The sequence below is a fragment of the Leucoraja erinacea genome, chromosome 7, assembly GCF_028641065.1.
Source record: "Leucoraja erinacea ecotype New England chromosome 7, Leri_hhj_1, whole genome shotgun sequence".
Classification (NCBI taxonomy): Eukaryota; Metazoa; Chordata; class Chondrichthyes; order Rajiformes; family Rajidae; genus Leucoraja; species Leucoraja erinaceus.
Genome location: NC_073383.1, coordinates 33,695,887 through 33,718,993, shown reverse-complemented (window position 1 = coordinate 33,718,993; position 23,107 = coordinate 33,695,887). Strand labels below are relative to the sequence as shown.

At 43.3% G+C, this 23,107-nt stretch overlaps 1 protein-coding gene across 1 annotated transcript in view; it reads left to right on the top strand.

Annotated features, from left to right (window-relative positions):
- lss (lanosterol synthase (2,3-oxidosqualene-lanosterol cyclase)) overlaps positions 1-23,107 on the top strand; it is a 70,360-nt gene that overhangs the window by 42,585 nt on the left and 4,668 nt on the right. Inside the window, exons 13-21 of the mRNA XM_055638189.1 lie at positions 2,325-2,396; positions 5,552-5,602; positions 6,698-6,847; positions 9,227-9,323; positions 14,482-14,587; positions 14,717-14,782; positions 20,394-20,474; positions 21,140-21,310; positions 22,124-22,202. Coding sequence (XP_055494164.1) covers positions 2,325-2,396; positions 5,552-5,602; positions 6,698-6,847; positions 9,227-9,323; positions 14,482-14,587; positions 14,717-14,782; positions 20,394-20,474; positions 21,140-21,310; positions 22,124-22,202 — 873 coding nt within the window. The remainder of the gene's footprint in view (positions 1-2,324; positions 2,397-5,551; positions 5,603-6,697; positions 6,848-9,226; positions 9,324-14,481; positions 14,588-14,716; positions 14,783-20,393; positions 20,475-21,139; positions 21,311-22,123; positions 22,203-23,107) is intronic.

The window sequence follows — 23,107 nt, the reverse complement described above, 5'->3', positions numbered from 1 at the left end:
GATTTATAATCCCATATAAAATTTGTAATGTCTGAGTCCAATTTTTTGAAAAACTTTTTTGGGAGATATATAGGTATTGATTGAAATAGGTATAGAATTTGTGGTAAGAAAACCATTTTAATAGCATTTATTCTGCCTATTAAGGACATCGGAAGTGTTTTCCAAAATTTAATCAGATTATTCAATTTCTTGAGTAGGGGATTATAATTGGCTTTAAACATATCTTGGTAATTTCTAGTAATTTCAATTCCCAAATATTTGAATTTTTCTGTAGCTATTTTAAAGGGAAATTTCCGAAGATGTGTTGAGTCTTTTGGTTTTATCGACATAATTTCACTTTTGTTCCAATTTATTCTATATCCCGAAAAGGATCCAAAGTCCTCAATTAAATTTAATATGTTTGGTATACTAATTTGCGGTTTTGTGATGTACAGTAGTACATCATCAGCATATAGGGATATTTTATTCTTTGAGTATTTTGTATTATAACCATAAATATCCGGATGTGTTCTTATTTTTTCAGCAAGGGGTTCAATTATCAAAGCAAATAAAAGCGGTGATAATGAGCATCCTTGTCTATTGCCCCTTGATAGTTCAAATTTCGAGGATAAAATATTATTAGTTAATATTCTAGCCGTAGGTTTGTTATATAATAGTTTTATCCATGCGATAAAGTTTTCTCCCAATTGGAATTTTTGCAATACTTTAATCATATAATCCCATTCTACTTGATCAAACGCTTTTTCTGCGTCCAATGAGATAATAGATAACTCTTGGTCGTGAGATTTATGTGAGTGCATTATGTTAAGCAAACGTCTCAGATTATTGAATGAGTGTCTCTTAGGTATAAATCCTGTTTGATCTCCATTTATTAATCTACTAATGTACCTGCTTAGTCTACTGGCTAGTGTTTTCGCTATTATTTTTTGATCCGTATTTAACAAAGCAATAGCTCTATATGAGCCTGGTTCTTCTATGTTTTTATCTTTTTTAAGTATTAATGTGATCGTTGATTCTGCTAATGTTTCGGGTAAGCTTTGCTCTTTAAAAGCGTATGTATACATTTTCTGTAATCGTGGGGTAACTATATCGTAAAAGGCTTTATAGAATTCATTACTGAATCCGTCTGGTCCTGGTGTTTTGCCATTCTTTAGTGTTTTTATTGTGTCTTCTATCTCTTTAGAAGTAATTGTTGCTCCCAGTTCCTCTTGTTCCCTCAATTCTAATTTTGGGAGGTTACAATTTTCCAGAAATTCTGAAACTTTATTATTATCTATTGACGTTTTAGATGTATATAGATTTTCGTAAAATTGAGCGAATCTTTTATTGATATCCTTGGGTAGTGTTAATAATTCCCCACTATCTGATTTAATCTTTAGTATTGCATTCTCTTTTTCCCGTTTTTTCAACTGGCGTGCTAAGAGTTTGTGGGGTTTGTCCCCGAATTCAAAGTGTTCTTGTTTTGTAACTTGAAATAATGTTATAACTTTCTCTGACAATAATTTATTCAGCTTGAATTTCAATAATAAGATTTTATTATGTTTATCCATAGTTGGATCTTTAGCATTATCTATATCTAATTGTTTTATTTGTTCTTCTAAATGTCTTTGTTCTTTCTTATTCTTTTTATTTTGATAAGCTTGAAATGAAATAATGACTCCTCTAATAAATGCTTTAAAGGATTCCCATAATAGCGTGGGGGATATATCTGGTGTATCATTTATCTCAAAGAATAAGTCCATCTGTTTTTTTAGATATATACTCCCTTGTGGGTCTTTTAAAAGTTGCGAATTAAACCTCCAGAACGATTTATTCATAGACATTCCTTCTAATTTTAAAACAAAGGTTAAAGGAGAGTGGTCTGAAATCGCATTAATGTGGTATTTAGGATTCATGGTGTGTGTAATTAATTTTGTATCCACAAGAAAATAGTCTATCCGTGAATATGTTTTATGCACCGTTGAATAGAACGAATAGTCCCTTCCCGTCGGATTTGCAATCCTCCATACATCTGCTATATTTGTGTTTTCCATATATGTATGTAAGAGTTCACTGGTTTTAGATTTCATATTACCTTTTTGTTTTTGCATCGATTTATCTAAATAAGGGTCTAAAACACAGTTGAAGTCTCCTCCAATTATAACGACCAGTTCTATCCGCCAGTATCAGCACATGGAACATATTTGGCAGCTTTTATCTGAAGACCCAAAACATGACCAATGAGAACCCGAGTACCTCGGGCTAATTTCACACTGGTGCAAACATAGTTGTGTTTTTATTACTCTGTAAGTGATTTGATAACTTCCAATGTTTCTTTGATGCAGGCAGATGCACAGAATATCCCAGAATTCACTGCTTGCCTTAAAAATGCCCACAACTACTTCAACATCACACAGGTAAAGTCAGGTATTGGATGAAAAATAAACATGGCTACATTACATGTAAAAATCTGATTGATATACCCTTTACGGTTGATATTGTGCTTTTTTCATCTTTTATGGGATTTTTTGTACATCTGGAATCAGTGTTTTGTATGTAACTCACTTCCAATAGAAAAGCAAGATATTGTTAATTCAGAAACTCAGAAATTAAGGCCAGCAGGTTGCATTTATTTAATATTTTCTACATGATTAGGATGTTGGTGTTTAGGTTTATAATTGTCACGTGTACTGAGGTATGGTGAAAAGCTTTGTTTTGCATGCGGTCCAATCAAATTAGATAATACTATAAATAAATACTATCAAGGCAAACTCAAGTACAATTGTTAGAGCTAATGGAAAGATACAGATTGCAGAATATTGTTCCCAGCATTGTACACATCCATTCCATAGACAAGTTCCAATGTCCACAATGGGGTAGAGGTGGATCAGGTTGTACCTGAGCTCATGTAAGTACTGTTGAGAATACTGATAAGAGGGGAAGAAGCTGCTTCCGAGTTTGGTGGTGGTTGCTTTCAAACTTCTGTATCATTTTCCCAATTGGAGTAAGGAGACAAAGGAATGACCAATGTGGGAAAGGTTTTCGATTATGTTGGCTGCTTTACTGGGGCAGAGTAAAATGTTGCGGTAGTCAATGATGCGAGGTCTGGTTTATGTGATGGACTGGGCTACATTCACAACTCTGCTATTTCTTCTGGTATTGGGCAGAACTGTTCCCAAACCAAGCTCTGATGTAACTCAATGGTAAGCTTTCTATGGTGGATCTGTAGAAGTTTGGCCTCTGCAGTCCGTCTGTCTTTTTGTTATTTTTTGTCCTGTTTTAATGTAGTTTTTATTTTTCTTGATGGGGTATGTGTGGGGGGGGGGGTGGACTTTTAAAATCTATCCCCTGCACGGAGAACCCGACCTTTTCCCTGTCGGGTCTCCGTTGCCGTTGGGGCTGCAACGTGGAGTGGCCTCCAGCAGGAATGACCTGGGGCTCCAGTCACGGAACTGGGGAGCTACTCACCATCGTAGAGATGGCCGAGTCCGGAGCGGGAGGAGCGGTGGTGGCGAGCTGCTGCGACCCGATCCTCGGTGATTCGGAGGCTTGCCGCAGGTCTTGTGGACGGTGATATCGGGAGCCCGCGGGTCCCTGCTGGGAGACCGCTTTTCGGGGCTTCCGCAACGGCGACTTCTCCCGCCCGAGTAGCGGGGTCGAGGATGACCTGGAGCGGGGCCTTACATCATTGCCCGGCGTGGCTTCAACGGCTGCGGGACTTTGCCAGCGCCCTCCCGGGGGCTTCAACAACAAGACCCGGAGCGTGGTCTTGCTTCGCCCGGCGCGGCGTTAATGGCCGCGGGACAATTGTCATCGCCCGCCAGGGGCTCTGACTTTGACTTTGACATGGGGGAGGAGAGGGAAGTGCTGGGGAGAGATAAGTTTTTTTTGCCTTCCATCACAGCGAGGAGGAGATGCGCTGTGATGGATGTCTGTGTAAATTGTGTTGTGTCTTGGGTCTTTTTTTCTTGTATGTATGACTGCAGAAACAACATTTCACTTGAGCCTCTATGAGGTTCAAGTGACAAATAAATTGTATTGTGTATTGTGTAAAGAGTCCTTGGATGAATTTCCTCAGTCTCCTGAGAAAGTAAAAACGTGGTGTGTCTTGTAGAAACATGGAACTGCAGATGCTTACTTACCAAGGAAAGACACAAAATGCTGGAGTAACTCAGCAGGTTAGACAGCATCTCTGGAGAACCTGGTTGGTTAACGTTTCTGTTAACGACCCTACTTTATTTCTTGAAGAACACACTTCAGAAATATCCTTTGGACTCTGTGTCTGAAGAAAGATCCCAACCCAAAACGTCACCTATCCGTGTTCTCCAGGGATTCTACCTGACCCGCCAAGTTACACCAGCATTTTGTGTCTTTTGTTGGTGTGCCTTCTTGGCTGTTGCTTCAGTGTGGTTGATCCACGATAGATCGTTGGTAATGTTGACGCTGAGGAATTAGGGTTCTGAGTACAGAGCCCTAGTGAGACTACACCTGGAGTATTGTGCGCAGTTTTGGTTCCCTAATTTGAGGAAGGATATTCTTGCTATTGAGGGAGTGCAGCGTAGGTTTACAAGGTTAATTCCCGGGATGGCGGGACTGTCATATGCTGAGAGAATGGAGCGGCTGGGCTTGTACACTCTGGAGTTTAGAAGGATGAGAGGATATCTTATTGAAACATATAAGATTGTTAAGGGTTTGGACATGCTAGAGGCAGGAAGCATGTTCCCGATGTTGGGGGCATCCAGAACCAGGGGCCACAGCTTAAGAATAAGGGGTAAGCCATTTAGAACGGAGACGAGGAAACACTTTTTCTCACAGAGAGTTGTGAGTCTGGAATTCTCTGCTTCAGAGGGCAGTGGAGGCCGGTTCTCTGGATACTTTCAAGAGAGAGCTAGATAGGGCTCTTAAAGATAGCGGAGTCAGGGGATATGGGGAGAAGGCAGGAACGGGGTACTGATTGGGGATGATCAGCCATGATCTCATTGAATGGTGGTGCTGGCTCGAAGGGCCGAATGGCCTACTCCTGCACATATTGTCTATTGTCTATTGAATTTGAAGCACTCAGCTATTTCTACTTCGACGCCTTTGATGCTGATTGGGGCAGATATTCTACCACACTTCCTAAAGTCAATAATTAACTCCTTCATCTTGCTAACATTGCGGGAGAACATATTGTCCCGATACCATGTTATTAAGTTCTCTATATCCTTCCTGTATTCCGTCTCGTCGTTCATGATCCAACCCACCACAGTGGTGTCATCTGCAAACTTGTCAATGGAGTTGGAGCCAAATTAGAGTCAAATTCTGTTGCTTTCTCCTATCCCAATCCTCACTTCCTTCCCAGATTTCTCCTAATCCCCTGCCCCTTCCTCAGTCCAATCGCCTGTATCCCCCCTCCCTGCTGGCAACTGCCTTACCTCAACTGTTGGTGTACAGCTATATGAAAACGTAAATATGAATTGCGATTTCTGATGAACTCTGCCCTTTAAAAGGGGAGAAAGAACCCAAGCTAAGAGAAGAGAACGATAAAAGTAGAGGAGACTTCCAGCCTAAATTTGCTGCTGTTTTCTTTCAGGTCCGTGACAATCCTCCTGATTATGACAAGTATTACCGTCAGATGAATAAGGTGAGAATGTTGATTCACAAACATTGCCATGTTCTTTCTGGCCAAGACTCATTCTCATATGATTTGTACTTAAGTTGAGATGGATAATGGTTTTAGTTTACCCCCACTTAAAAATATTGTGCACCTTCTCTCTCAGAAGTCTAAGCACTGGCAGTGAAGAAGAATTTGTATTTTTACAGGACACTTCGTGTAAGGAATTATCCAGGTGTTTTTCTAGGAGAGAGCTAGAGATTGCAAAGGGAATATTTGAAGGCTTGCTGGAGATAGTGCTAAAGATGTGGACAAAACTGGTGGGTTGTAGGCTGCCTAAACGGAATACGAGGTGCTGTCCCTCCAGTTTGCGTGTGGCCTCACTGGCAATGGAGGAGGCTCAGGACAGAACATTCGTTATAGGAAGGGGAGTTAAAATGGTTAGCAACTGGTTAATGGTTAAAATGGTGAGATCCAGTTGATCATGGCGGATCGAGCACAAGTGTTGCAGCTGAGGGACAAAGCCAGCAAGTTGCAGAAATAAAATATGCCGCTAGTAGTGGAGAGGGGGTGGGGGGAGGGGAATGAGTTGCTACTTGTGCCTCCAGTGCTTTTTTATGGTTTGCATTAGCTTTATGAAGGGGGTATTTGGAGTCATAGAGCAAAAAAACAAACTGCTAGAGGAACTCAGTTGATCAAGCAACATCTGTGCAGGAGAGGAACTGTTGATGCATCAGGTCAAGACCCTGCATCAGGACTGAGAGTAGAAAGGGAAGATTACCGGTTTGAAGAGGAGAGGGCGACAGATGAAAGGGGATAATAGGTAGATGGGTGGACCAGGTAGGTATGAGGAATGAAGGACAGATGAAGTGGGGGGGTTGAACGTGGACACAGCTCCGAGAGGATGATAAAAGGTGGATGATAAATGATGGTACGGCTAGAATCTGATAAATAAATACAGTAATAATGGGAAACATGGAAAAATGAAGGACAGATGGAACCTGAGGGGGGAAATGGTCCTTGAGTTGTATAGCTTAGAAGCAAAGCAAACCATCATGCCAGTCTATACTAATCCCACTTCAGAATGAGTACACACTGTAATTTTACTGGTGCTGGATTTTGCAGGGTGGTTTCTCGTTTAGTACCCGTGACTGTGGCTGGATTGTTGCGGATTGTACAGCAGAAGGCTTGAAGTCAATAATGTTGCTGCAGGAAAAGTGTCCCTTCATAACTGAGAACATTTCTGACGAGCGACTATTTGACGCTGTCAATGTGGTAAGTTACAGATGTAATGCCATCAGAGGATCATAATGATCTCTTTACAGAAAGAGACCGTTTGGCCCATTGAGGCTGTGTCAGCTGTATGCCAGTCTGATCTACTTTGTAGAAACAGAACTGCATATGCTGGTTATACACAGAAGGACACACAGTCCTGGAGTAACTCCGTTTTTTCAGCTCCTTTCCAGACCCCAGGATTTTTGAAAATCGACATTCATTACAATTTTCCAGTTGAAAGAAATGATTGAATCCAATTTCGCAAACATTTCAAGTAGCGACTTTCTGATTGAGATCATTTAATGGCCTCCTGTACATCAGCAAGACCGAGGATAGACTGACCGTTTCGCTGAACACTTGCGCTGGGTGCGCCAAAGCATACGGGATCTCCCAATTGCTAACCAGTTTAACTCTTCTTCCCATACTTACCTTTCTGTTCTGGCCTCCTCCATTGCCAGGGTGAGGCCACATGCAAACTAGAGGAACAGCATCACATATTCCCCTAATAGTGCAATGGTAAAAGCATTGAAATTGCCAATTTTAGGTAACTACCAACCCCCTCCCCTGTGCCCCACCTGGACTTGTACCTAGTTCTCATCCCTCTCCTTCCATTTACATTCCTTCCTCAAGCTTCTCAATCCACAACTTTTAAATCCTTTGGTGCCAGGTCTTTTATCTTTTCATCTCTGGCCTTTGTCCAACCATTTGCCTATCTACTCCCTCACCTGTATCCACGTAGTGCTTGCCAGGTTTTGTCCTGCCCCTCCTCTTTTCCAGTTTTCTCTCTCCCACCGTGCTGCCTGACCCGCTGAGTTACTCCAGCACTGTCTTTTAATATAAACTAGCAGCTGCAGTTCCTTGTTTCTACTGGGTGATGATAATGTTTTGCAATCCACCTTGTCTCCTTAGGCATTGATCCACCAATCCATCAAAACATCTCTCATTATTCACTTAGTCGAAAGTTTTGACGATTTCTGATATCTGTTAAAAAAAAGACCATAAGAATAGATCCTTCGGCCTCTTAATCCTGCTCTGTTTATCAATGTGATCATGGTTCATCCAACTTTCTTAAAGTCCGCTTTCTGAGGCAAGGCTCGCACCACATTGAGAAAATAAATTGTGTCAGGCGATTATTTCATAGGTCAGTCCTGCCATCCCTGGAACTAACCTGGTGAACCTACGCTGCACTCCTTCAATAGTAAGAACGTCCTTCCTCAAATTAGGAGACCAGAACTGCACACAATACTCCAGGTGTCGTCTCATCAGGGCCCTCGCGCTGTGAAGGCCAACATGCCATTAGCTTTCTTCACTGCCTGCTGTACCTGCATGCTTACTTTCAGTGACTGATGTACAAGCACACCCAGGTCTTGTTGCACCTCCCCTTTTCCTAACCATTCAGAAGATAATCTGCCTTCCTGTTCTTGTCACCAAAGAGGATAACCTCACATTTATCCACATTATACCGCATCTGCCATGCATCTGCCCACTCACCCAAATCTATCCAAGTCACCCTGCAGCCTCAAAGCATTCTCCTCGCAGCTCACACTGCCATCCAGCTTTGTGTCATCCGCAAACTTAGAGATGTTACATTTAATTCCCTCGTCTAAATTGTTAATATACATTGTAAATAACTGGGGTCCCAGCACCGAACTTTGTTGCACCCCACTAGTCACTGAAAAGGACTAATTAATTCCATCTCTTTGCTTCCTGTCTGCCAACCAGTTCTCTATCCATGTCAATACCCTACCCCCAATACTATGTGCTCTAATTTTGCATACTAATCTCTTGTCAAAGGCTGTTTGAAAGTCCAGACACAACACATCCACAGGTTATCCCTTATCCATCCTCAAAAAATTCCACAAGATTTCCCCTTCATATATCCATGCTGACTTTGACCAACCCTGTCACTGCTTTCCAAATGCGATGCTGTCAGAGTAACCTAAATGAATAACTGCGGTGCACTTTTGAAGTTAGTAAAACTGCAAAGGTTCGGGTAATGGATATGGTGCCATTCAAGTGGGTCGTTACGAATCTTGGAGCTTCTGAATTATGATTGGAGTTTCACTCATCCAGGCAAATGGAGTATGTTCCATCATGCTCCTTACTTATACCTTTGTTAAATGTGTCTTCCATCGCCCATCCTACTGACTTGCCTGTCCTCTGAACGTTCACCATTATCCTTGCAAAATTATTGTTGGGATCTTGATGCCATTATCAGTAGGATTAGTGGAGTTTATTGTACTGTATTCTCAATTGATTTTTGACTCCCTCCCCACATTCCATCCAAAAAGGCATAAATACATTTTCAGCTTTAGCTTTTGTTCCAGAAAAGTTGAGGAACAAACTGCACCTCACTGAATACCTCTCCTTCCATTGTAGCTGCTCAACATGAGAAATCCAGATGGAGGATTTGCCACCTACGAAACGAAGCGTGGAGGGCGTCTCTTGGAGCTCCTGAACCCATCACAGGTTTTTGGTAAATTTCCAATTCTTTAAAAGCCCATTGCTTTTATATATAAAATATATTAACTAATATTTCCTCATTTTCATCTTGGTTGTTGCACCTTATTTTGTCTTTGAATATTGTGCGCTTCAAATTGAGGAAGTAAATGTTGTGGTTGTTCTGCAGTTTAACTTTTCAGGAAGTCTCAGTTCTGGGCACATGTGTTGTCACTCATGGCAGACGGAAGTAGGTGAAGTAACATGCACTGCATCGCCACTGCACATGGAGTTGAATGGTTCTGCTCAGTCGCTCTGAATTTATCCAGCAGTACTTGACCTGATTTTCGATACGCCACTAATTTCACTGGGAATTCCAGATAGCAGGCAACGAAAATAATAATTTTCCTCAATTATTTTATTTTACTGTTTTAAATTGAGTATTTAAGTTTACTATTTAAGTATTTTAAACATTTTTAATTTTTCAGTCATTGATTTCGCTTTTAATATTTTTCTATGGTGTCTGGAATTCAAGGGCATTTAAACTGTTAAAAATATTATCAGGACTAGAGAGCATAGCTCTGGCTCCAAATTCAGTCAAAATTTGATGGGACATTCCAAAGGCAGGGCAGGCCGCACCAGGACATCACCTGAGACCTAACCTCTGCTAGACCTGTCGCATAAAACTGATCTCGTCATGTCTAACTGGAGTAATTTGATTTTGGATTGGAGTCCAATGAAGAAGTGTTGCAATATGTTCCATTGAGGATAAGGGCTTGCACTACACCCAGAATGTACTGAAATGTCCTAATTGATCCAGTTATAAACTATATATTAAACATCATATAAGCGCTGTGTAATCAGTTAAATTGAATATGTGCACACTGAATTCAGTTAAGAATCTGCTCTAAATCTATGGTATCAGTAAAGACACAGCTTTCTTCAATCTATACTTTTTAGAGGACATTTAGGAACTACTTTCCTCACAGCAGAGGACCTTTTCCTTGTGTGTAACTAATGGTAAAGGGCCTGTCCCACTTATGTGTCCTTGGCACCTAAATTACACGCCCTCGTCGCGTTGAGGCGCACGGGCATCGTGTGGCCGTGCGGGGCCGGTCCCACTGAGAAGCACGGAGGGGGTATGGAGTTGTGCGCGACAATTTTTGTAGCGAACAAAATCTTTGTGCACCAACGGCCTGTCGCGTAACTGACGGCCAAAGTGGGACAGGCCCAAGACTCTGGTGCGACGCAGCGTCTCACCTCCAGCAGCAGCTGAAGCAGGTAAACGATCGTCAAACTCGGCCTGGCGCTCACGGCCGTTGCGGTCCGGATCCGCCCCCACTCCTACTCCCAGAGCCGGGCCAAGAAAATTGAAGATAGACACAAAATGCTGTAGTAACTCAGCGGGACTGGCAGCATCTCTGGAGAGAAGCAATGGGTGACGTTTCGGGTCAAGACCCTTCTTTCAGACTGAAGAAGAGTCTCGACACGAAACAGCACCCATTGTTTCTCTCCAGAGATGCTGCTGGTCCCACTGAGTTACTCCTGCATTTTGTGTCCATCTTCAAATGACGTCACGCGCTCCAGACGGCTGTGTGTGCGCATGAAATCGAGTGCGACCTTCGCGGGATTGTTGTCTGGGGTGGTTGACATTTTTTGTCAACCACTGTTGGTAATCAGTACCTTGCATGTCCCCACTAGAAACAGTTTAAGAAAGGCAGCACAGAAGAAAAATTGCTCAATAGCTGGTAGAGCTGCTGGCCCAGATTTTTATTTCACATCGCGTTATTTCAAAATAACCAGACCTATTGAGTCACTAATGACTTCAAACAAAGCAGGCTTTGGTTTGTAGCGTGAGTGTTAATCCAGTGTTATTCTTCTCTGAGAAAAGAGCAGGAGAAGAGGAATGTAGCATTCTGTTAAAGTAAAACTGAAGATCACTTACCAACTTTAAACTTTGGTCTGTCTCATCCAGCAAAGTTAATCAGCCACTCATCCCCATGGTGGAGAAATCCCCGCAATACTTCCTTGACTGCCCATGAAAGCTTATTCCACAAATCATGCAGGTTAATACATTAATTGCCCAGGTGTGCGAGTCGTAGAATCTGAGGGGGAGTTGATGGGTATATGGGAGAATAAAGTGGCTTGTTAGCAGAAAGGCTATTCTACGCTGTATAGCTGACATGATGTAAGAGATATTGAGATCCTCTTTCTATCAACTGGAGCCTATATTCATAACCTTCATTTATCACCATCGCCTATATCTGAAATTTTAGAGAGAGAAAAAGATAGATAAAAAATACTTTATGTTCCTAACCCCTAGCTCTTCTAAGTCTCATGTGGATGCGTAAAGATCTTCTTGCCCTTACCTGTGGCTTGAAATAACTGAAGTAGTCTCATCCCAGCTGAGATTCAAAGTTTTTTCAGTCTGGGCTCTGGACTCCACTACCCTCCTGGAAGTGTGTTCTGAATGTTTAAAATGCCCCCTGCCTTTAACCCCATGGCTGTGGTCCTCCATTTAAAAGTTTGAAGGGACCTTGTTGAAATTTTCATAAGCTGCACTTGAAAACTTGTTTACACTCCATTATATATTGGTTAGTTATTGGTGGACTTGAGGGGTTATAATCCATTTGCATGATTTGCCGTTATGAAGGTTTATGGTCATTGTCACCCACAGAAGGATGGTTTCCCTCTTTTCCATATAAAATTATCATGGGTGTTGCTAACATGTTAGAGCTAATCCCGCACGTCACAGCCCTTCAAAAGCTCATCCAAGTACTGTTTAAATATGGTTTATGTTTATACCTCTACCTACCTTGCAAGGTGCAAGTTCAAGACCCCACATTCTCTAGGTGGGTGGAATAAAATCTCATCTCTCCTCTTATTGCCAATTGCTTTAAATATATTCACACTGCTTTTGACTGCTCTGTTATGGGGGAAGGGAATTGTGGCGTGCTTTGAGTAGGCCATGCAGCTCAATTATATATAGAAACATAGAAACATAGAAATTAGGTGCAGGAGTAGGCCATTCGGCCCTTCGAGCCTGCACCGCCATTCAATATGATCATGGCTGATCATCCAACTCAGTATCCCGTACCTACCTGCCTTCTCTCCATACCCCCTGATCCCCTGAGCCACAAGGGCCACATCTAACTCCCTCTTAAATATAGCCAAAGAACTGGCCTCAACTACCCTCTGCGGCAGAGAGTTCCAGAGATTCACCACTCTCTGTGTGAAAAAAGTTCTTCTCATCTCGGTTTTAAAGGATTTCCCCCTTATCCTTAAGCTGTGACCCCTTGTCCTGGACTTCCCCAACATCGGGAACAATCTTCCTGCATCTAGCCTGTCCAACCCCTTAAGAATTTTGTAAGTTTCTATAAGATCCCCTCTCAATCTTCTAAATTCTAGATAGTATAAACCAAGTCTATCCAGTCTTTCTTCATAAGACAGTCCTGACATCCCAGGAATCAGTCTGGTGAACCGTCTCTGCACTCCCTCTATGGCAATAATGTCCTTCCTCAGATTTGGAGACCAAAACTGTACGCAATACTCCAGGTGTGGTCTCACCAAGACCCTGTACAACTGCAGTAGAACCTCCCTGCTCCTATACTCAAATCCTTTTGCAATGAAAGCTAACATACCATTCGCTTTCTTTACTGCCTGCTGCACCTGCATGCCTACCTTCAATGACTGGTGTACCATGACACCCAGGTCTCGCTGCATCTCCCCCTTTCCCAATCGGCCACCATTTAGATAATAGTCTGCCTTCCCGTTTTTGCCACCAAAATGGATAACCTCACATTTATTCACATTATACTGCATCTGCCAAACATTTGCCCACTCACCCAGCCTATCCAAGTCACCTTGCAGTCTCCTAGCATCCTCCTGGCAGCTAACACTGCCCCCCAACTTAGTGTCATCCGCAAACTTGGAGATATTGCCTTCAATTCCCTCATCCAGATCATTAATAGAATGATCTGGATGAGGGTCTATATATATAAGAATATATTCAGCCTCCATCTTTCTAATCAATCTTACTTAGCTGCAATCATGGAAAATGTCATTTTTAAATGCAGCTGTGACATTCTCCCTGGTTAGTAGTCTTGTTCCCCTATCTTCTCTACATCCTTCATTGTTGTGTGTGAAAAAAGTTACACCCTGGAATTTTGAGCTGCCATTCCTGTCCTTCTCTGAATAATTTTTCTAATGGCTAAAACATTGTAGCCGTACTGTAAGGTTATAGCCAATACGAATCCAGATTCTACGTCCATCTGTCTTACTCGTAATAATCCTTGCATTAAAATAAATACACTTCAGTCTATTCACCCCACTATGTTAATTGATCTGGCCCTGCCTGTCTTTCCTTTCAACTTACATGGCCTAACTTCTACCATTGCCACAATTCCTCCATTTGCTGACGTATTACTCTGATTCTCAACCACCTGCCATTTCCAGTTCATATCCTCCCATGTAACATGAGCACACTTCCCTGTGAGGATATTAGTGCTCTACCAGTTTATGTGATCCCCATCCTCCTTGTACAGATCCTGTCTGCCCTAGAAAAGAGCCCAGTGATCTATGTACGTTCAGGCCATTTATAAATCCATGAAAACTGGTCATATTTTAATAAGATAATCAGCCTGTACTGATTCTGGTAGTGGGCCTTAGATGACATTAAGCAAATAGACTGACATTACGAGTCCTTGTTACAGTTTTCAATGGAACAATTCCTGATTCAGAAGAGTTTTAGTTAATGGTGATTTGAATACCTGCAATTACTTACTACCTGTTTTAATGCCCTGTGAGGAAACCAGCAGGTCCCACAATTATTCATTTGCCAGGATATTGAATCTCTTCTATAACAGGGGTTGATTTGGGATGCCTAGCATGGTTTTGTACATGGGAGATGGTGTCTCACGATTTTGATTTTTTTAAAGAAATAAACAAGATGGATGTCAGGTAGACATAGTCTATGTAGACTTTAGCAAGGCCTTCGATAAGGGTTGGGTTTCAGGTTGGAATCTTTCTTCATTTTGAAGATGTATAGTCCAGCCTGATTATCATTCGACTATTCTCTCCTGACCTGCTGAGTTTCTCCAGCACTTTATTTTGCTGATCATGGCTGTTGCAGTCAAGAGTGTTGAAACATGATTGAAAGTCTCCATTATTCACAGTTTTTCTTTTCCTCTATGCAGGTGACATAATGATTGACTACACATATGTTGAATGCACATCTGCAGTAATGCAGGCACTGAAGCATTTCCAAGAGAAATTCTCACATCACAGAGCGAGTGAGATCCAGTGAGTACATTAGACAGCTAGTACTCGCAGGATGACCCTCAGTTTGGACAGTATCACAGTTCATTGACGTGAACTAGATAACAGAAATGAAACTGATGTTTCTATAATAGGTTAATCTTGTCCTTTTAGAGATACATTGGAAAAGGGTCTGAAATACTGCCGCAAGATGCAGAACTCGGATGGATCATGGGAAGGGTAAGTTATCCTGTGTGTCATCTTCATCTGACAGCTCATTCCCTATACCCACCACCCTCTGTGTTACTGTTACACTCGAGATTCCTATACGCACCACCCTCTGTGTTACTGTTACACTCGAGGTTCCTATTAAAGCTTTCCCATCTCACCTTAAAGCATTGCCCCCTATTTCTTGATTCCCCTCATGATTTTATGCACCTCTATAAGATCACTCCACAGCCCCCTGCGCTCCAAGGATTAATGTCCAAGCATGCCCAGTCTCTCCCTATGGGTTCTCAGGTTCTCGATTTGGGCAATATCCTCACAAATCGTTGCACTCACTCGCTTAATGGCACCTTTCCTTTAACAGGGTGAGCAAAATGCACACAATACTGCAAGTGCAGTCTCAGCAAAGTCATTATGTGACCGCTGTAACATAATGTACCAACTTCAATATTCAGTTCCCTGACAGACGAAGGCCAGCATCTTTGCCTGTGTGTATGTGGCTGTTTGCACTTTATTTCAGTTCAGGAAAACCTTAAGCTTTTCTTTTGCAAATTACCTAGCCTATATAAAAGTCTATAGTTCAGGTTTTTCTTTGCAGCCTTTCTTAAATAGAGGCACTACATTAGCCACCCTCTAGTCTTCCAACACCTCAACCTGTGTCCAATGAATAGACAATAGGTGCAGGATTAGGCCATTCGGCCCTTCGAGCCAGCACCGCCATTCAATGTGATCATCGCTAATCATCCCCAATCAGTACCCCGTTCCTGCCTTCTCCCCATATCCCCTGACTCCGCTATCTTTATTCATAGATCTCAGTCAGGACTCTTGCAATTTATTTTCTAGTTTCACACAATGTCCTTGAATATATCTGATCAGCCCTGAGAGTTTAATCTACCTTCATACGACTTCAGGTTCTAACACCGTTCCCTAGTCTTCATGTTTTTCTCCACAGTAAAACGGTTTCACACATTTTTGTTTCTAATGGATCCTTTTCTCTTAGTTTTCCTTTTACCCTTAATATACTTACAAAATCTCTTTGAATTATCTTTAATCACTCTTTAATCCAAAGATATCTAATGCCCTGCAATCCCCTATCACACTTTTGATCCCAGCTGCCTATAGCTGACCCATGCCTCCTTTTGCCTGACCAGATCCTCAATTTCTATTCTCATCCAAGGTTTCATACTCCTACTTGTCTTGCCTTTCACTGTAATAGGGACATGCATATCTAGAACTTTCACTATTTTGATTCCCACTTTCTGGGTGTTATTTTGCCAGCAAACAAACTGCTCCAATCAACTTTTGCAAGCTCTTTTCAATTATTTTCAAAGTTGACCTTATCCCAATTTAGAACTTTAACGTGGACCAGCCTGTTGTTATCCATAAGCTGTATAACATTTAGAGACATAATTAGATGGAACATGGGAAGCACAGTTGACAAATGCTGGAAGGACACGGAATCTGGCAGAAAAAATGACATTTAAGTTTGATGGGTTTAGTCTTGTTGGAAAGTGTGTGGCAGACATTGAACATCAGACGTCAAAATCCATGAGAAAGGGCATAACTGTCCTTGTGTTCCAGCATATAGAAGAGATCAGAAATTGACACCCCATCCCATTATTTAACATCAAGTGGAAGATTCTGTCCAACGTTATTGGCAGCAAGTCATGTCTGTTCAAAGCCTCCACGTTTATGGACAATGTCACCATTTCCCCTTTGGACTCATTATCAATCTGCACATTGATGAGCAGCTGTGACAGATTTGAGCTTACCTCAGGAGCAGAGTTAATCGCAGCAAAGGTGAGGCTATGTTACTTGGCCCAAGGGTTCTTCGTCCCATTCTTCATTGGGACGGATCATCCAGAGGTGCGGGGAGTATGGTTTAGAAGAGTTGTGGAGTATTGTACAAAAACTTGGGTGGAGCGCAGACTTAAAATGAAAATGTGGATGCAGTGATCTCTCTTCAATGTGGACACAAACCTGGTTATCAGGTATTTATAAGAAAGAAATGAGAACTGTATATTCTGCTTAGCTAGCCTACAACCCAATGGTGCGAACATTAAATTTTCCAACTTCAATTCACATCCCCCACCCCTCCCTCACTACTCCATCTTCTCTTCCAGCCCTGGTGGTCACACATTTATTTCGTCATCATCCTGTTCCTTTCATCTCCTTCTTACACCTATCTCCCCTTCCCGTCCCCATTCCTCTTTCATCCCCATTTTCCCCTCAGGAGTTCCATTCCACCCATTAGGACGGCACAGTGGCACAACTGGTAGAGCTGCTGCGTCACAGGGCCAGAGACCCAGGTTCGATCCTGACCTCGGGTGCTGTCTGTGTGGAATTTGCATGTTCTCCCAATGACTATATGTTTCCTCTGGGTGCTTTGGTTTCCTCCCATATCCCAAAGACGTGTGGGTTTGTAGGATACTTGGCATCTGGAAAATTGTCCCTAGTGTGTAGGGAGTGGATGGGATAGTGGGATAACATAGAACTAGTCTGACCGACAACTCGGGTTACCAATATTCCGTGTGGACTCAGTAAATACTGTAGGAAGAAATTTGCAACAATGGTCTATATTTGAAAGCGCATAGCATTTGCAATAAAATGGATGCATTGGTAGTACATCTCGCACCATACGAGTATAATCTTGTGGCTATTATGAATACATGACGCCAGGGTGACCAGGACAAGATGCTCAGTATTCCAGATTATATGATGTTCCTAAAACACCAAAGCTTCCCTTGTTGCGAGGCCCTCACAGTCTGATCCATCATTGCACAGTGAAGCCTGACATTCTGTCCTTAATGGCGGTGAAGAGGACTAGACCATCATTGATATTTAGTTTAGTTTAGAGATACAGCGCGGAAACAAGCCCTTCGGCCCACCTGGTCCGCGCAGACCAACAATCCTCGCATATTAACACAATCCTACACAAGCCAATTTACTTACATACCTGTACATCTTTGGAGTGTGGGAGGAAATCGAAGATCTCGAAGAAAACCCATGAAGGTCATGGGGAGAACGTACAAATTCCGTACATACAGCACCCGTAGACGGGATCGAACCCATAACCCTGGCGTTGTAAGGCAGCAATTCTACCACTATGCCATTGTGCCGCCCTTATAATATTTTTATAATATGCAGTTGCCAAAATGGTGCGGAAAGTAAAGCAATGGTCTTTGTCGACATTCATCACATTACAGCTGCATAAACACAGGTCTGCACATTATGGACTGTTCTCAGGGACACTCTGGCAAACGCCGGTGCTGCTGGAAAATTATCAACTTGCTCTCCCTGAACTTGCTTTTCCAGTTTCTTAGTAAAACATACAAAAATAAGATAGGGCATGAGCAGGTAGATGAAGAGTTCATGTTTGCTTTGGCCAAGATAACTAGAAGCATGTTTGTATTGTATTAAATATTTGCAAGTTTTATAAATGAGGGCTCAGCCAATCAGGATCGAGATGGGGAGGACCATCTCCATCAGAGGGTCAGGCATCTTTGGAATGCTCCACCCAAGCGGGCTGAGGCTCAGATATTAGGTATTTAAAGATGCAGATTGAGAGTTATTTGGATGTTAAGGAAATCGAGGGATATGAGGTTAGTGCAGGAAAGTGATGCTAAGGTACAGGTGCACAACCTTTTATCCGAAAGCCTTGGGACCAGACACTTGTCGGATTTCGGACATTTTCGGATTTCCGAATGGAAGATTTTTAGCGTAGATTAGGTATATAGCGCGGGCGGCTTGAAAAGTCTGGAGCGGCTGCCTCCTCCCCGGAGACCGGGGAATCATTGCATAAATGTTAGTCAGTTAGTTTGGAGGGATTTTATATGGTGGGTGGGTGAAGGGGGAAACTTTAATTCTTAGTCCCCTACCTGGTCGGCGACTCCCAACATCGCGGAGCTGGGGGCTCTGTCCGGCCGCGGGCGGCGCCGGTTGGAGCTCCGACCCCGGCAACTCGACCCCTGGCTGCGAGGCGCTCCAAATCCAGCGCCGCCCGCGGTCGGACGCCCCCCACCCCAGTCCGCGAACGTTGGGAGAAGGCGGCCTCCGCGCCCTGGAGCTTACCGCACAGCGACCCGGTAAGGCATTGCCCGCTTCCCGCTGGTATCCCAGCGCTGCGACGCCGCCGACTCCCAACATTTGCGGAGCTGGGGTGGGGGCTTCCGGCCGTGGGCCGCGCTGTATTTGGAGCGCCTCGCAGCCAGGGGTAGAGTTGCCGGGGTCAGAGCTACAACCGGCGCCGCCCGCAGCCCCACCGGTCACAGCGCTGCGGAGCTTACTGCACGGCGACCCGGTAAGGCATTGACTATGTTTGGAACAAGGACTCTTCGACCAGGTAGGGGACTAAGAATTAAAGTTTACCCCTTCAACCCCCCCTTCACATAAAAGCCCTCCAAACTAACTGACTAACATTTAAGCAATGATTTACAGATGTTTAAGTGTCACCCCGGTCTCCGGGGAGGAGGCAGCCGCTACAGTAGTACAGACCTGGGTTGACCGTGGGGTCGTTTCGGGTCAAGTTTGGCGCCAAACGCGAGCTTTGGTGTGCAGAGGACATCCTGGAAAAAATGGCCGGTTTTCGGAGTATTTCGGTTTGTGGAACACCGGATAAAAGGTTGTGCACCTGTAACAGTAAATCAGGCATGATCATTTTTGAATGGTGGAGCAGGCAGAAGGCGCCAGATAGCCACTTGCTATTTCTCTGCATAGACGATTGTTGTAGCCTGACACATTCTAGGGTGCAGGAACATGCGGTGAAGGACAGACTGGCACGTGGTGCAGCTGCCACACAAGCTGTGTAAATCCTTCAGTGACAGTCCTGCTATTGCACACTGCAGGCAGGAACCCATGATAAATATCCTTGGGCTATTTGCTATTCCTGTGTGCCACATACTGTACAGAATAGATGTAATCTGGCAAATGTTATGAATATTAATGTTTTTAAAATGTGTTGTGGTAAGTGTGCACACATACCATGTACTATTTATAAACCAAAATGGCATTGTAAGCAATCAAACAAAGAGAGCTTCCTGTCCCATGTTTGACCTGCATTGAAGCATTAATTGAGCATTGCACTGTTGGAGATATGTTATTTCCCATTTTACAATGATTAAAGACTCCATAGTAGATGAAGACAGTTTACTTGGTGTCATGACAGATTTTGTTTTTGGGCAGGGTGGAAGTAGGTAGTAATAAAATCAAAGAGTTCTACATGGAGGCAGCCCCAATACAGTTGTTGATGTAGCAGAGAATGTGTTAGGGGATGCTGGGGTATGTTTGGAACAAGGACTGTTCGACATAACCAACAAAGAGGCAGGCATAACTGGGGCCAATGCGAGTGCCCATGGCTGCATTTTTAACGAAGGAAATGAGAGGAGTCAAAAGAGAAGTTGTTCATAAAAGAGACTTTCATTTTCACGTTTACTTACTGAATGTGATAGCCTGGTTGCGCATGTCAGTGCTAGTTGTTGCTGTGTGAAAATTGGCAGCTCAATTGGGCACGTTTGCTACATTTGGGCACCGATTGGATTTTCAGAAGTGTTTGATTGGTTGAAAGTTCAATGGAATGTCCTGACATTGTTAAGATGCTACAGAAATAAAACCTTCCTTTCTTTCACAGGAGCTGGGGAGTGTGTTTCACTTATGGGACATGGTTTGCCCTGGAGGCCTTTGCCTGCATGGGGCATACTTATCAGAAAGGGTGAGTTTCAAGCTAAGGCATCCTGATTTGTTCAGTGTTAAAAGAGAATTGTAAGCATTAGATCGAGTTAAAAGTGCTTTGTTGTCATATGTACCAGCATTAGAATGATGAAATTCTTACGCCACAGTTTTACAGGCCCATTAATGCAAAAACATAACCGTGAGCGGATTGCATGAGGGAAGTGTTTATAGAAGTTACCTAAAATTAGATAATTCAACGTTCATACGGTTGTGTTGTAAGCTACCCAAGCGAATACCCTGCATGGAAAGTAGTAAGAAGTAGTGGTCGGATCACTACTAGTGATGGAAATGTCGGAGGATGATGTGTCGGATGCAGAGGCTGGTGGGATGAAAGGTGAGGACCAGGAGAGAGGGAGTGATAGCAGAACTTTGTGTCTCAGTTCTGGGGTGAGAAGGAGCGAGAACAGAACACACGCTCAGTCCTCCAATGATCTTCCAGTTATTAATCACTTTTACTCCCCATTCCCATACTGACCTTTCTGTCCTCCATTGCCAGAGTGAGGCCAAATGTAAATTTGAGCAAATGCATCTCATATTTCACGGGTATCCTACAACCTAGTGGTATGAACGGTGAATTCTCTGATTTTAGTTAATACATCAGTGACACTTCCCCATTTCTTATTCTGTATTTTATTTCTGACCAAGGGCTGCATGCAAGGCTGTGACACGGGCCTGCGAGTTCCTGCTCTCCAAACAGATGGAAGATGGAGGTTGGGGTGAAGATTTTGAATCATGCAAGCAAAGGAAGTATGTGCAGAGTGCAAGGTCCCAGGTTCATAATACCTGTTGGGCTGTGTTGGGATTAATGGCAGCCAGGTGAGACAGGTGATTAGTCAAATTATTTAACAAAATGTCAAATAATCGTAACAATGTCCCATTAATCATGAATATGAGTTACTTTGAAATGAGCAACGTTCATTCAATTTCATTACACCATCAGAAGTTGTGGCCTAAAATAAGACACATTTAAGACACTTGCGTTTGTATACTACTGATCATTGTAATTCACTTTAGGATGTGTAATGTTCTACGTAAGGTCCTGTAAAATAAGTTTAATCTAGTATGACTGAAACTTCCAGAAGGTCACTTGACCTCAGGCACGAGGCCCAGGTACATTTGCCAGCTTCTGCTTTTGGCCTCAAGGGGCACTGGCATTTACATTAGATATTACATTACATATACATCACAAATTCCATTCTAATACATTCAATGATAGTACATTACAATACATCACATCTCCCCCTTCACTTTAATTACATCACAGGATGCTCTATGTAATGGCTATTCGTTCTGAAATAGTGACACAAAACTGTAAATGCTGTTATCTTCAGCAAAAACCTTAGACCATTCAGTCTGTGGAAGGGCGCCGTCCTGAAACGTCACCTATTCCTTTTTCCAGAGATGCTACCTCGCCCTCTGAGTTACTCCAGCATTTTGTGTCTAAACTTCAGAATACATTGCCAGTAACAGTGCTATGCAAACTGCCATTTGGATGCTGCCCTGCAATCTCCAGTTACATGCATGCTGCATCATACTGGCTCAGAAATAACCACATACTAACCGTTTTACACTAATTTCTGCATGCCTCATTGATCTCCGTTTGGTTGTTTTTTCTGCAATTCTGTCTAGGTACCCTGGCACACGAGCAATAGACCGAGGGATTAAATTGCTGATGGAACAGCAGTTGCCAAATGGGGATTGGCCTCAGGTGAGATACTTTCAGGATACACTATACCAAGTGGGACCCGTTGGGTCCCATCCCTGAACGTGCGTGCGGGGAGGGAGGGGGGGGGGGGAGAGGGAGGGGGGGGGGGAAGAGAGAGAGAGGGGGGAAAAAAACGGAGAAAGATGGGGAGAGGGAGCGGGGAGGGAGGAGGGGGGGAGTAGGGAGGCGGGGGGTGGGCGTCAACTGGAGGGAGGAGGGGGGAGGGAGAGGGAGGGGGGGGAGGGGATGGAGAGAGTTGGGGGGGGGGGGCAAAACAGAGGGGGGGGGAAAGATGGGAAAAGGGGGGGGGGGGAAGGGAGGGCGAGGAGGGGGGGGCGAAGGGAAGGGGGGGATAGAGGGTGGGAGAGGGAGGAGGGGGAGTGGAGGAGGGAGGCGGGGGGGCGAGGGGGCAGTTCAATCCAGCTTCGGGGCGTCACAGAGCGGGGGGGGGGGGGGTGTGCATCACTCGCAGCGCGTGGAATCACAGCACGATTGCGTTATTTGAGATTTGTAAACATTTTCAGATGGCGATTCAGATAAATCTCTATCAGAATATGTAAATATGTTACTGTTAGGGCATCGTTTTTTCGAGAAGATGTGATTATACACAAACAAATACACACACAAATAAATACATCCACATACAAGATCAGACTTTTAATAGTTATATGATATGATTTTCTTTATTTCCAGTCGATGTCCAGTCATCTGGATATATTGACGTTTTTGCGAGTCCTTTGAACTCTACTTTGGGATTGGATCTGTGGTACTTCTGTTAGTTAGATCATGATATGTTGTGTGACAGACACAGTAGGAAGCAAATTTCTGAGCACTGATAAGTTTGCAAAGGTTGTTCCTTGATTGATTGACAGACTCACACTTTTATAGGGTTTCGGCCCGAAACGTCG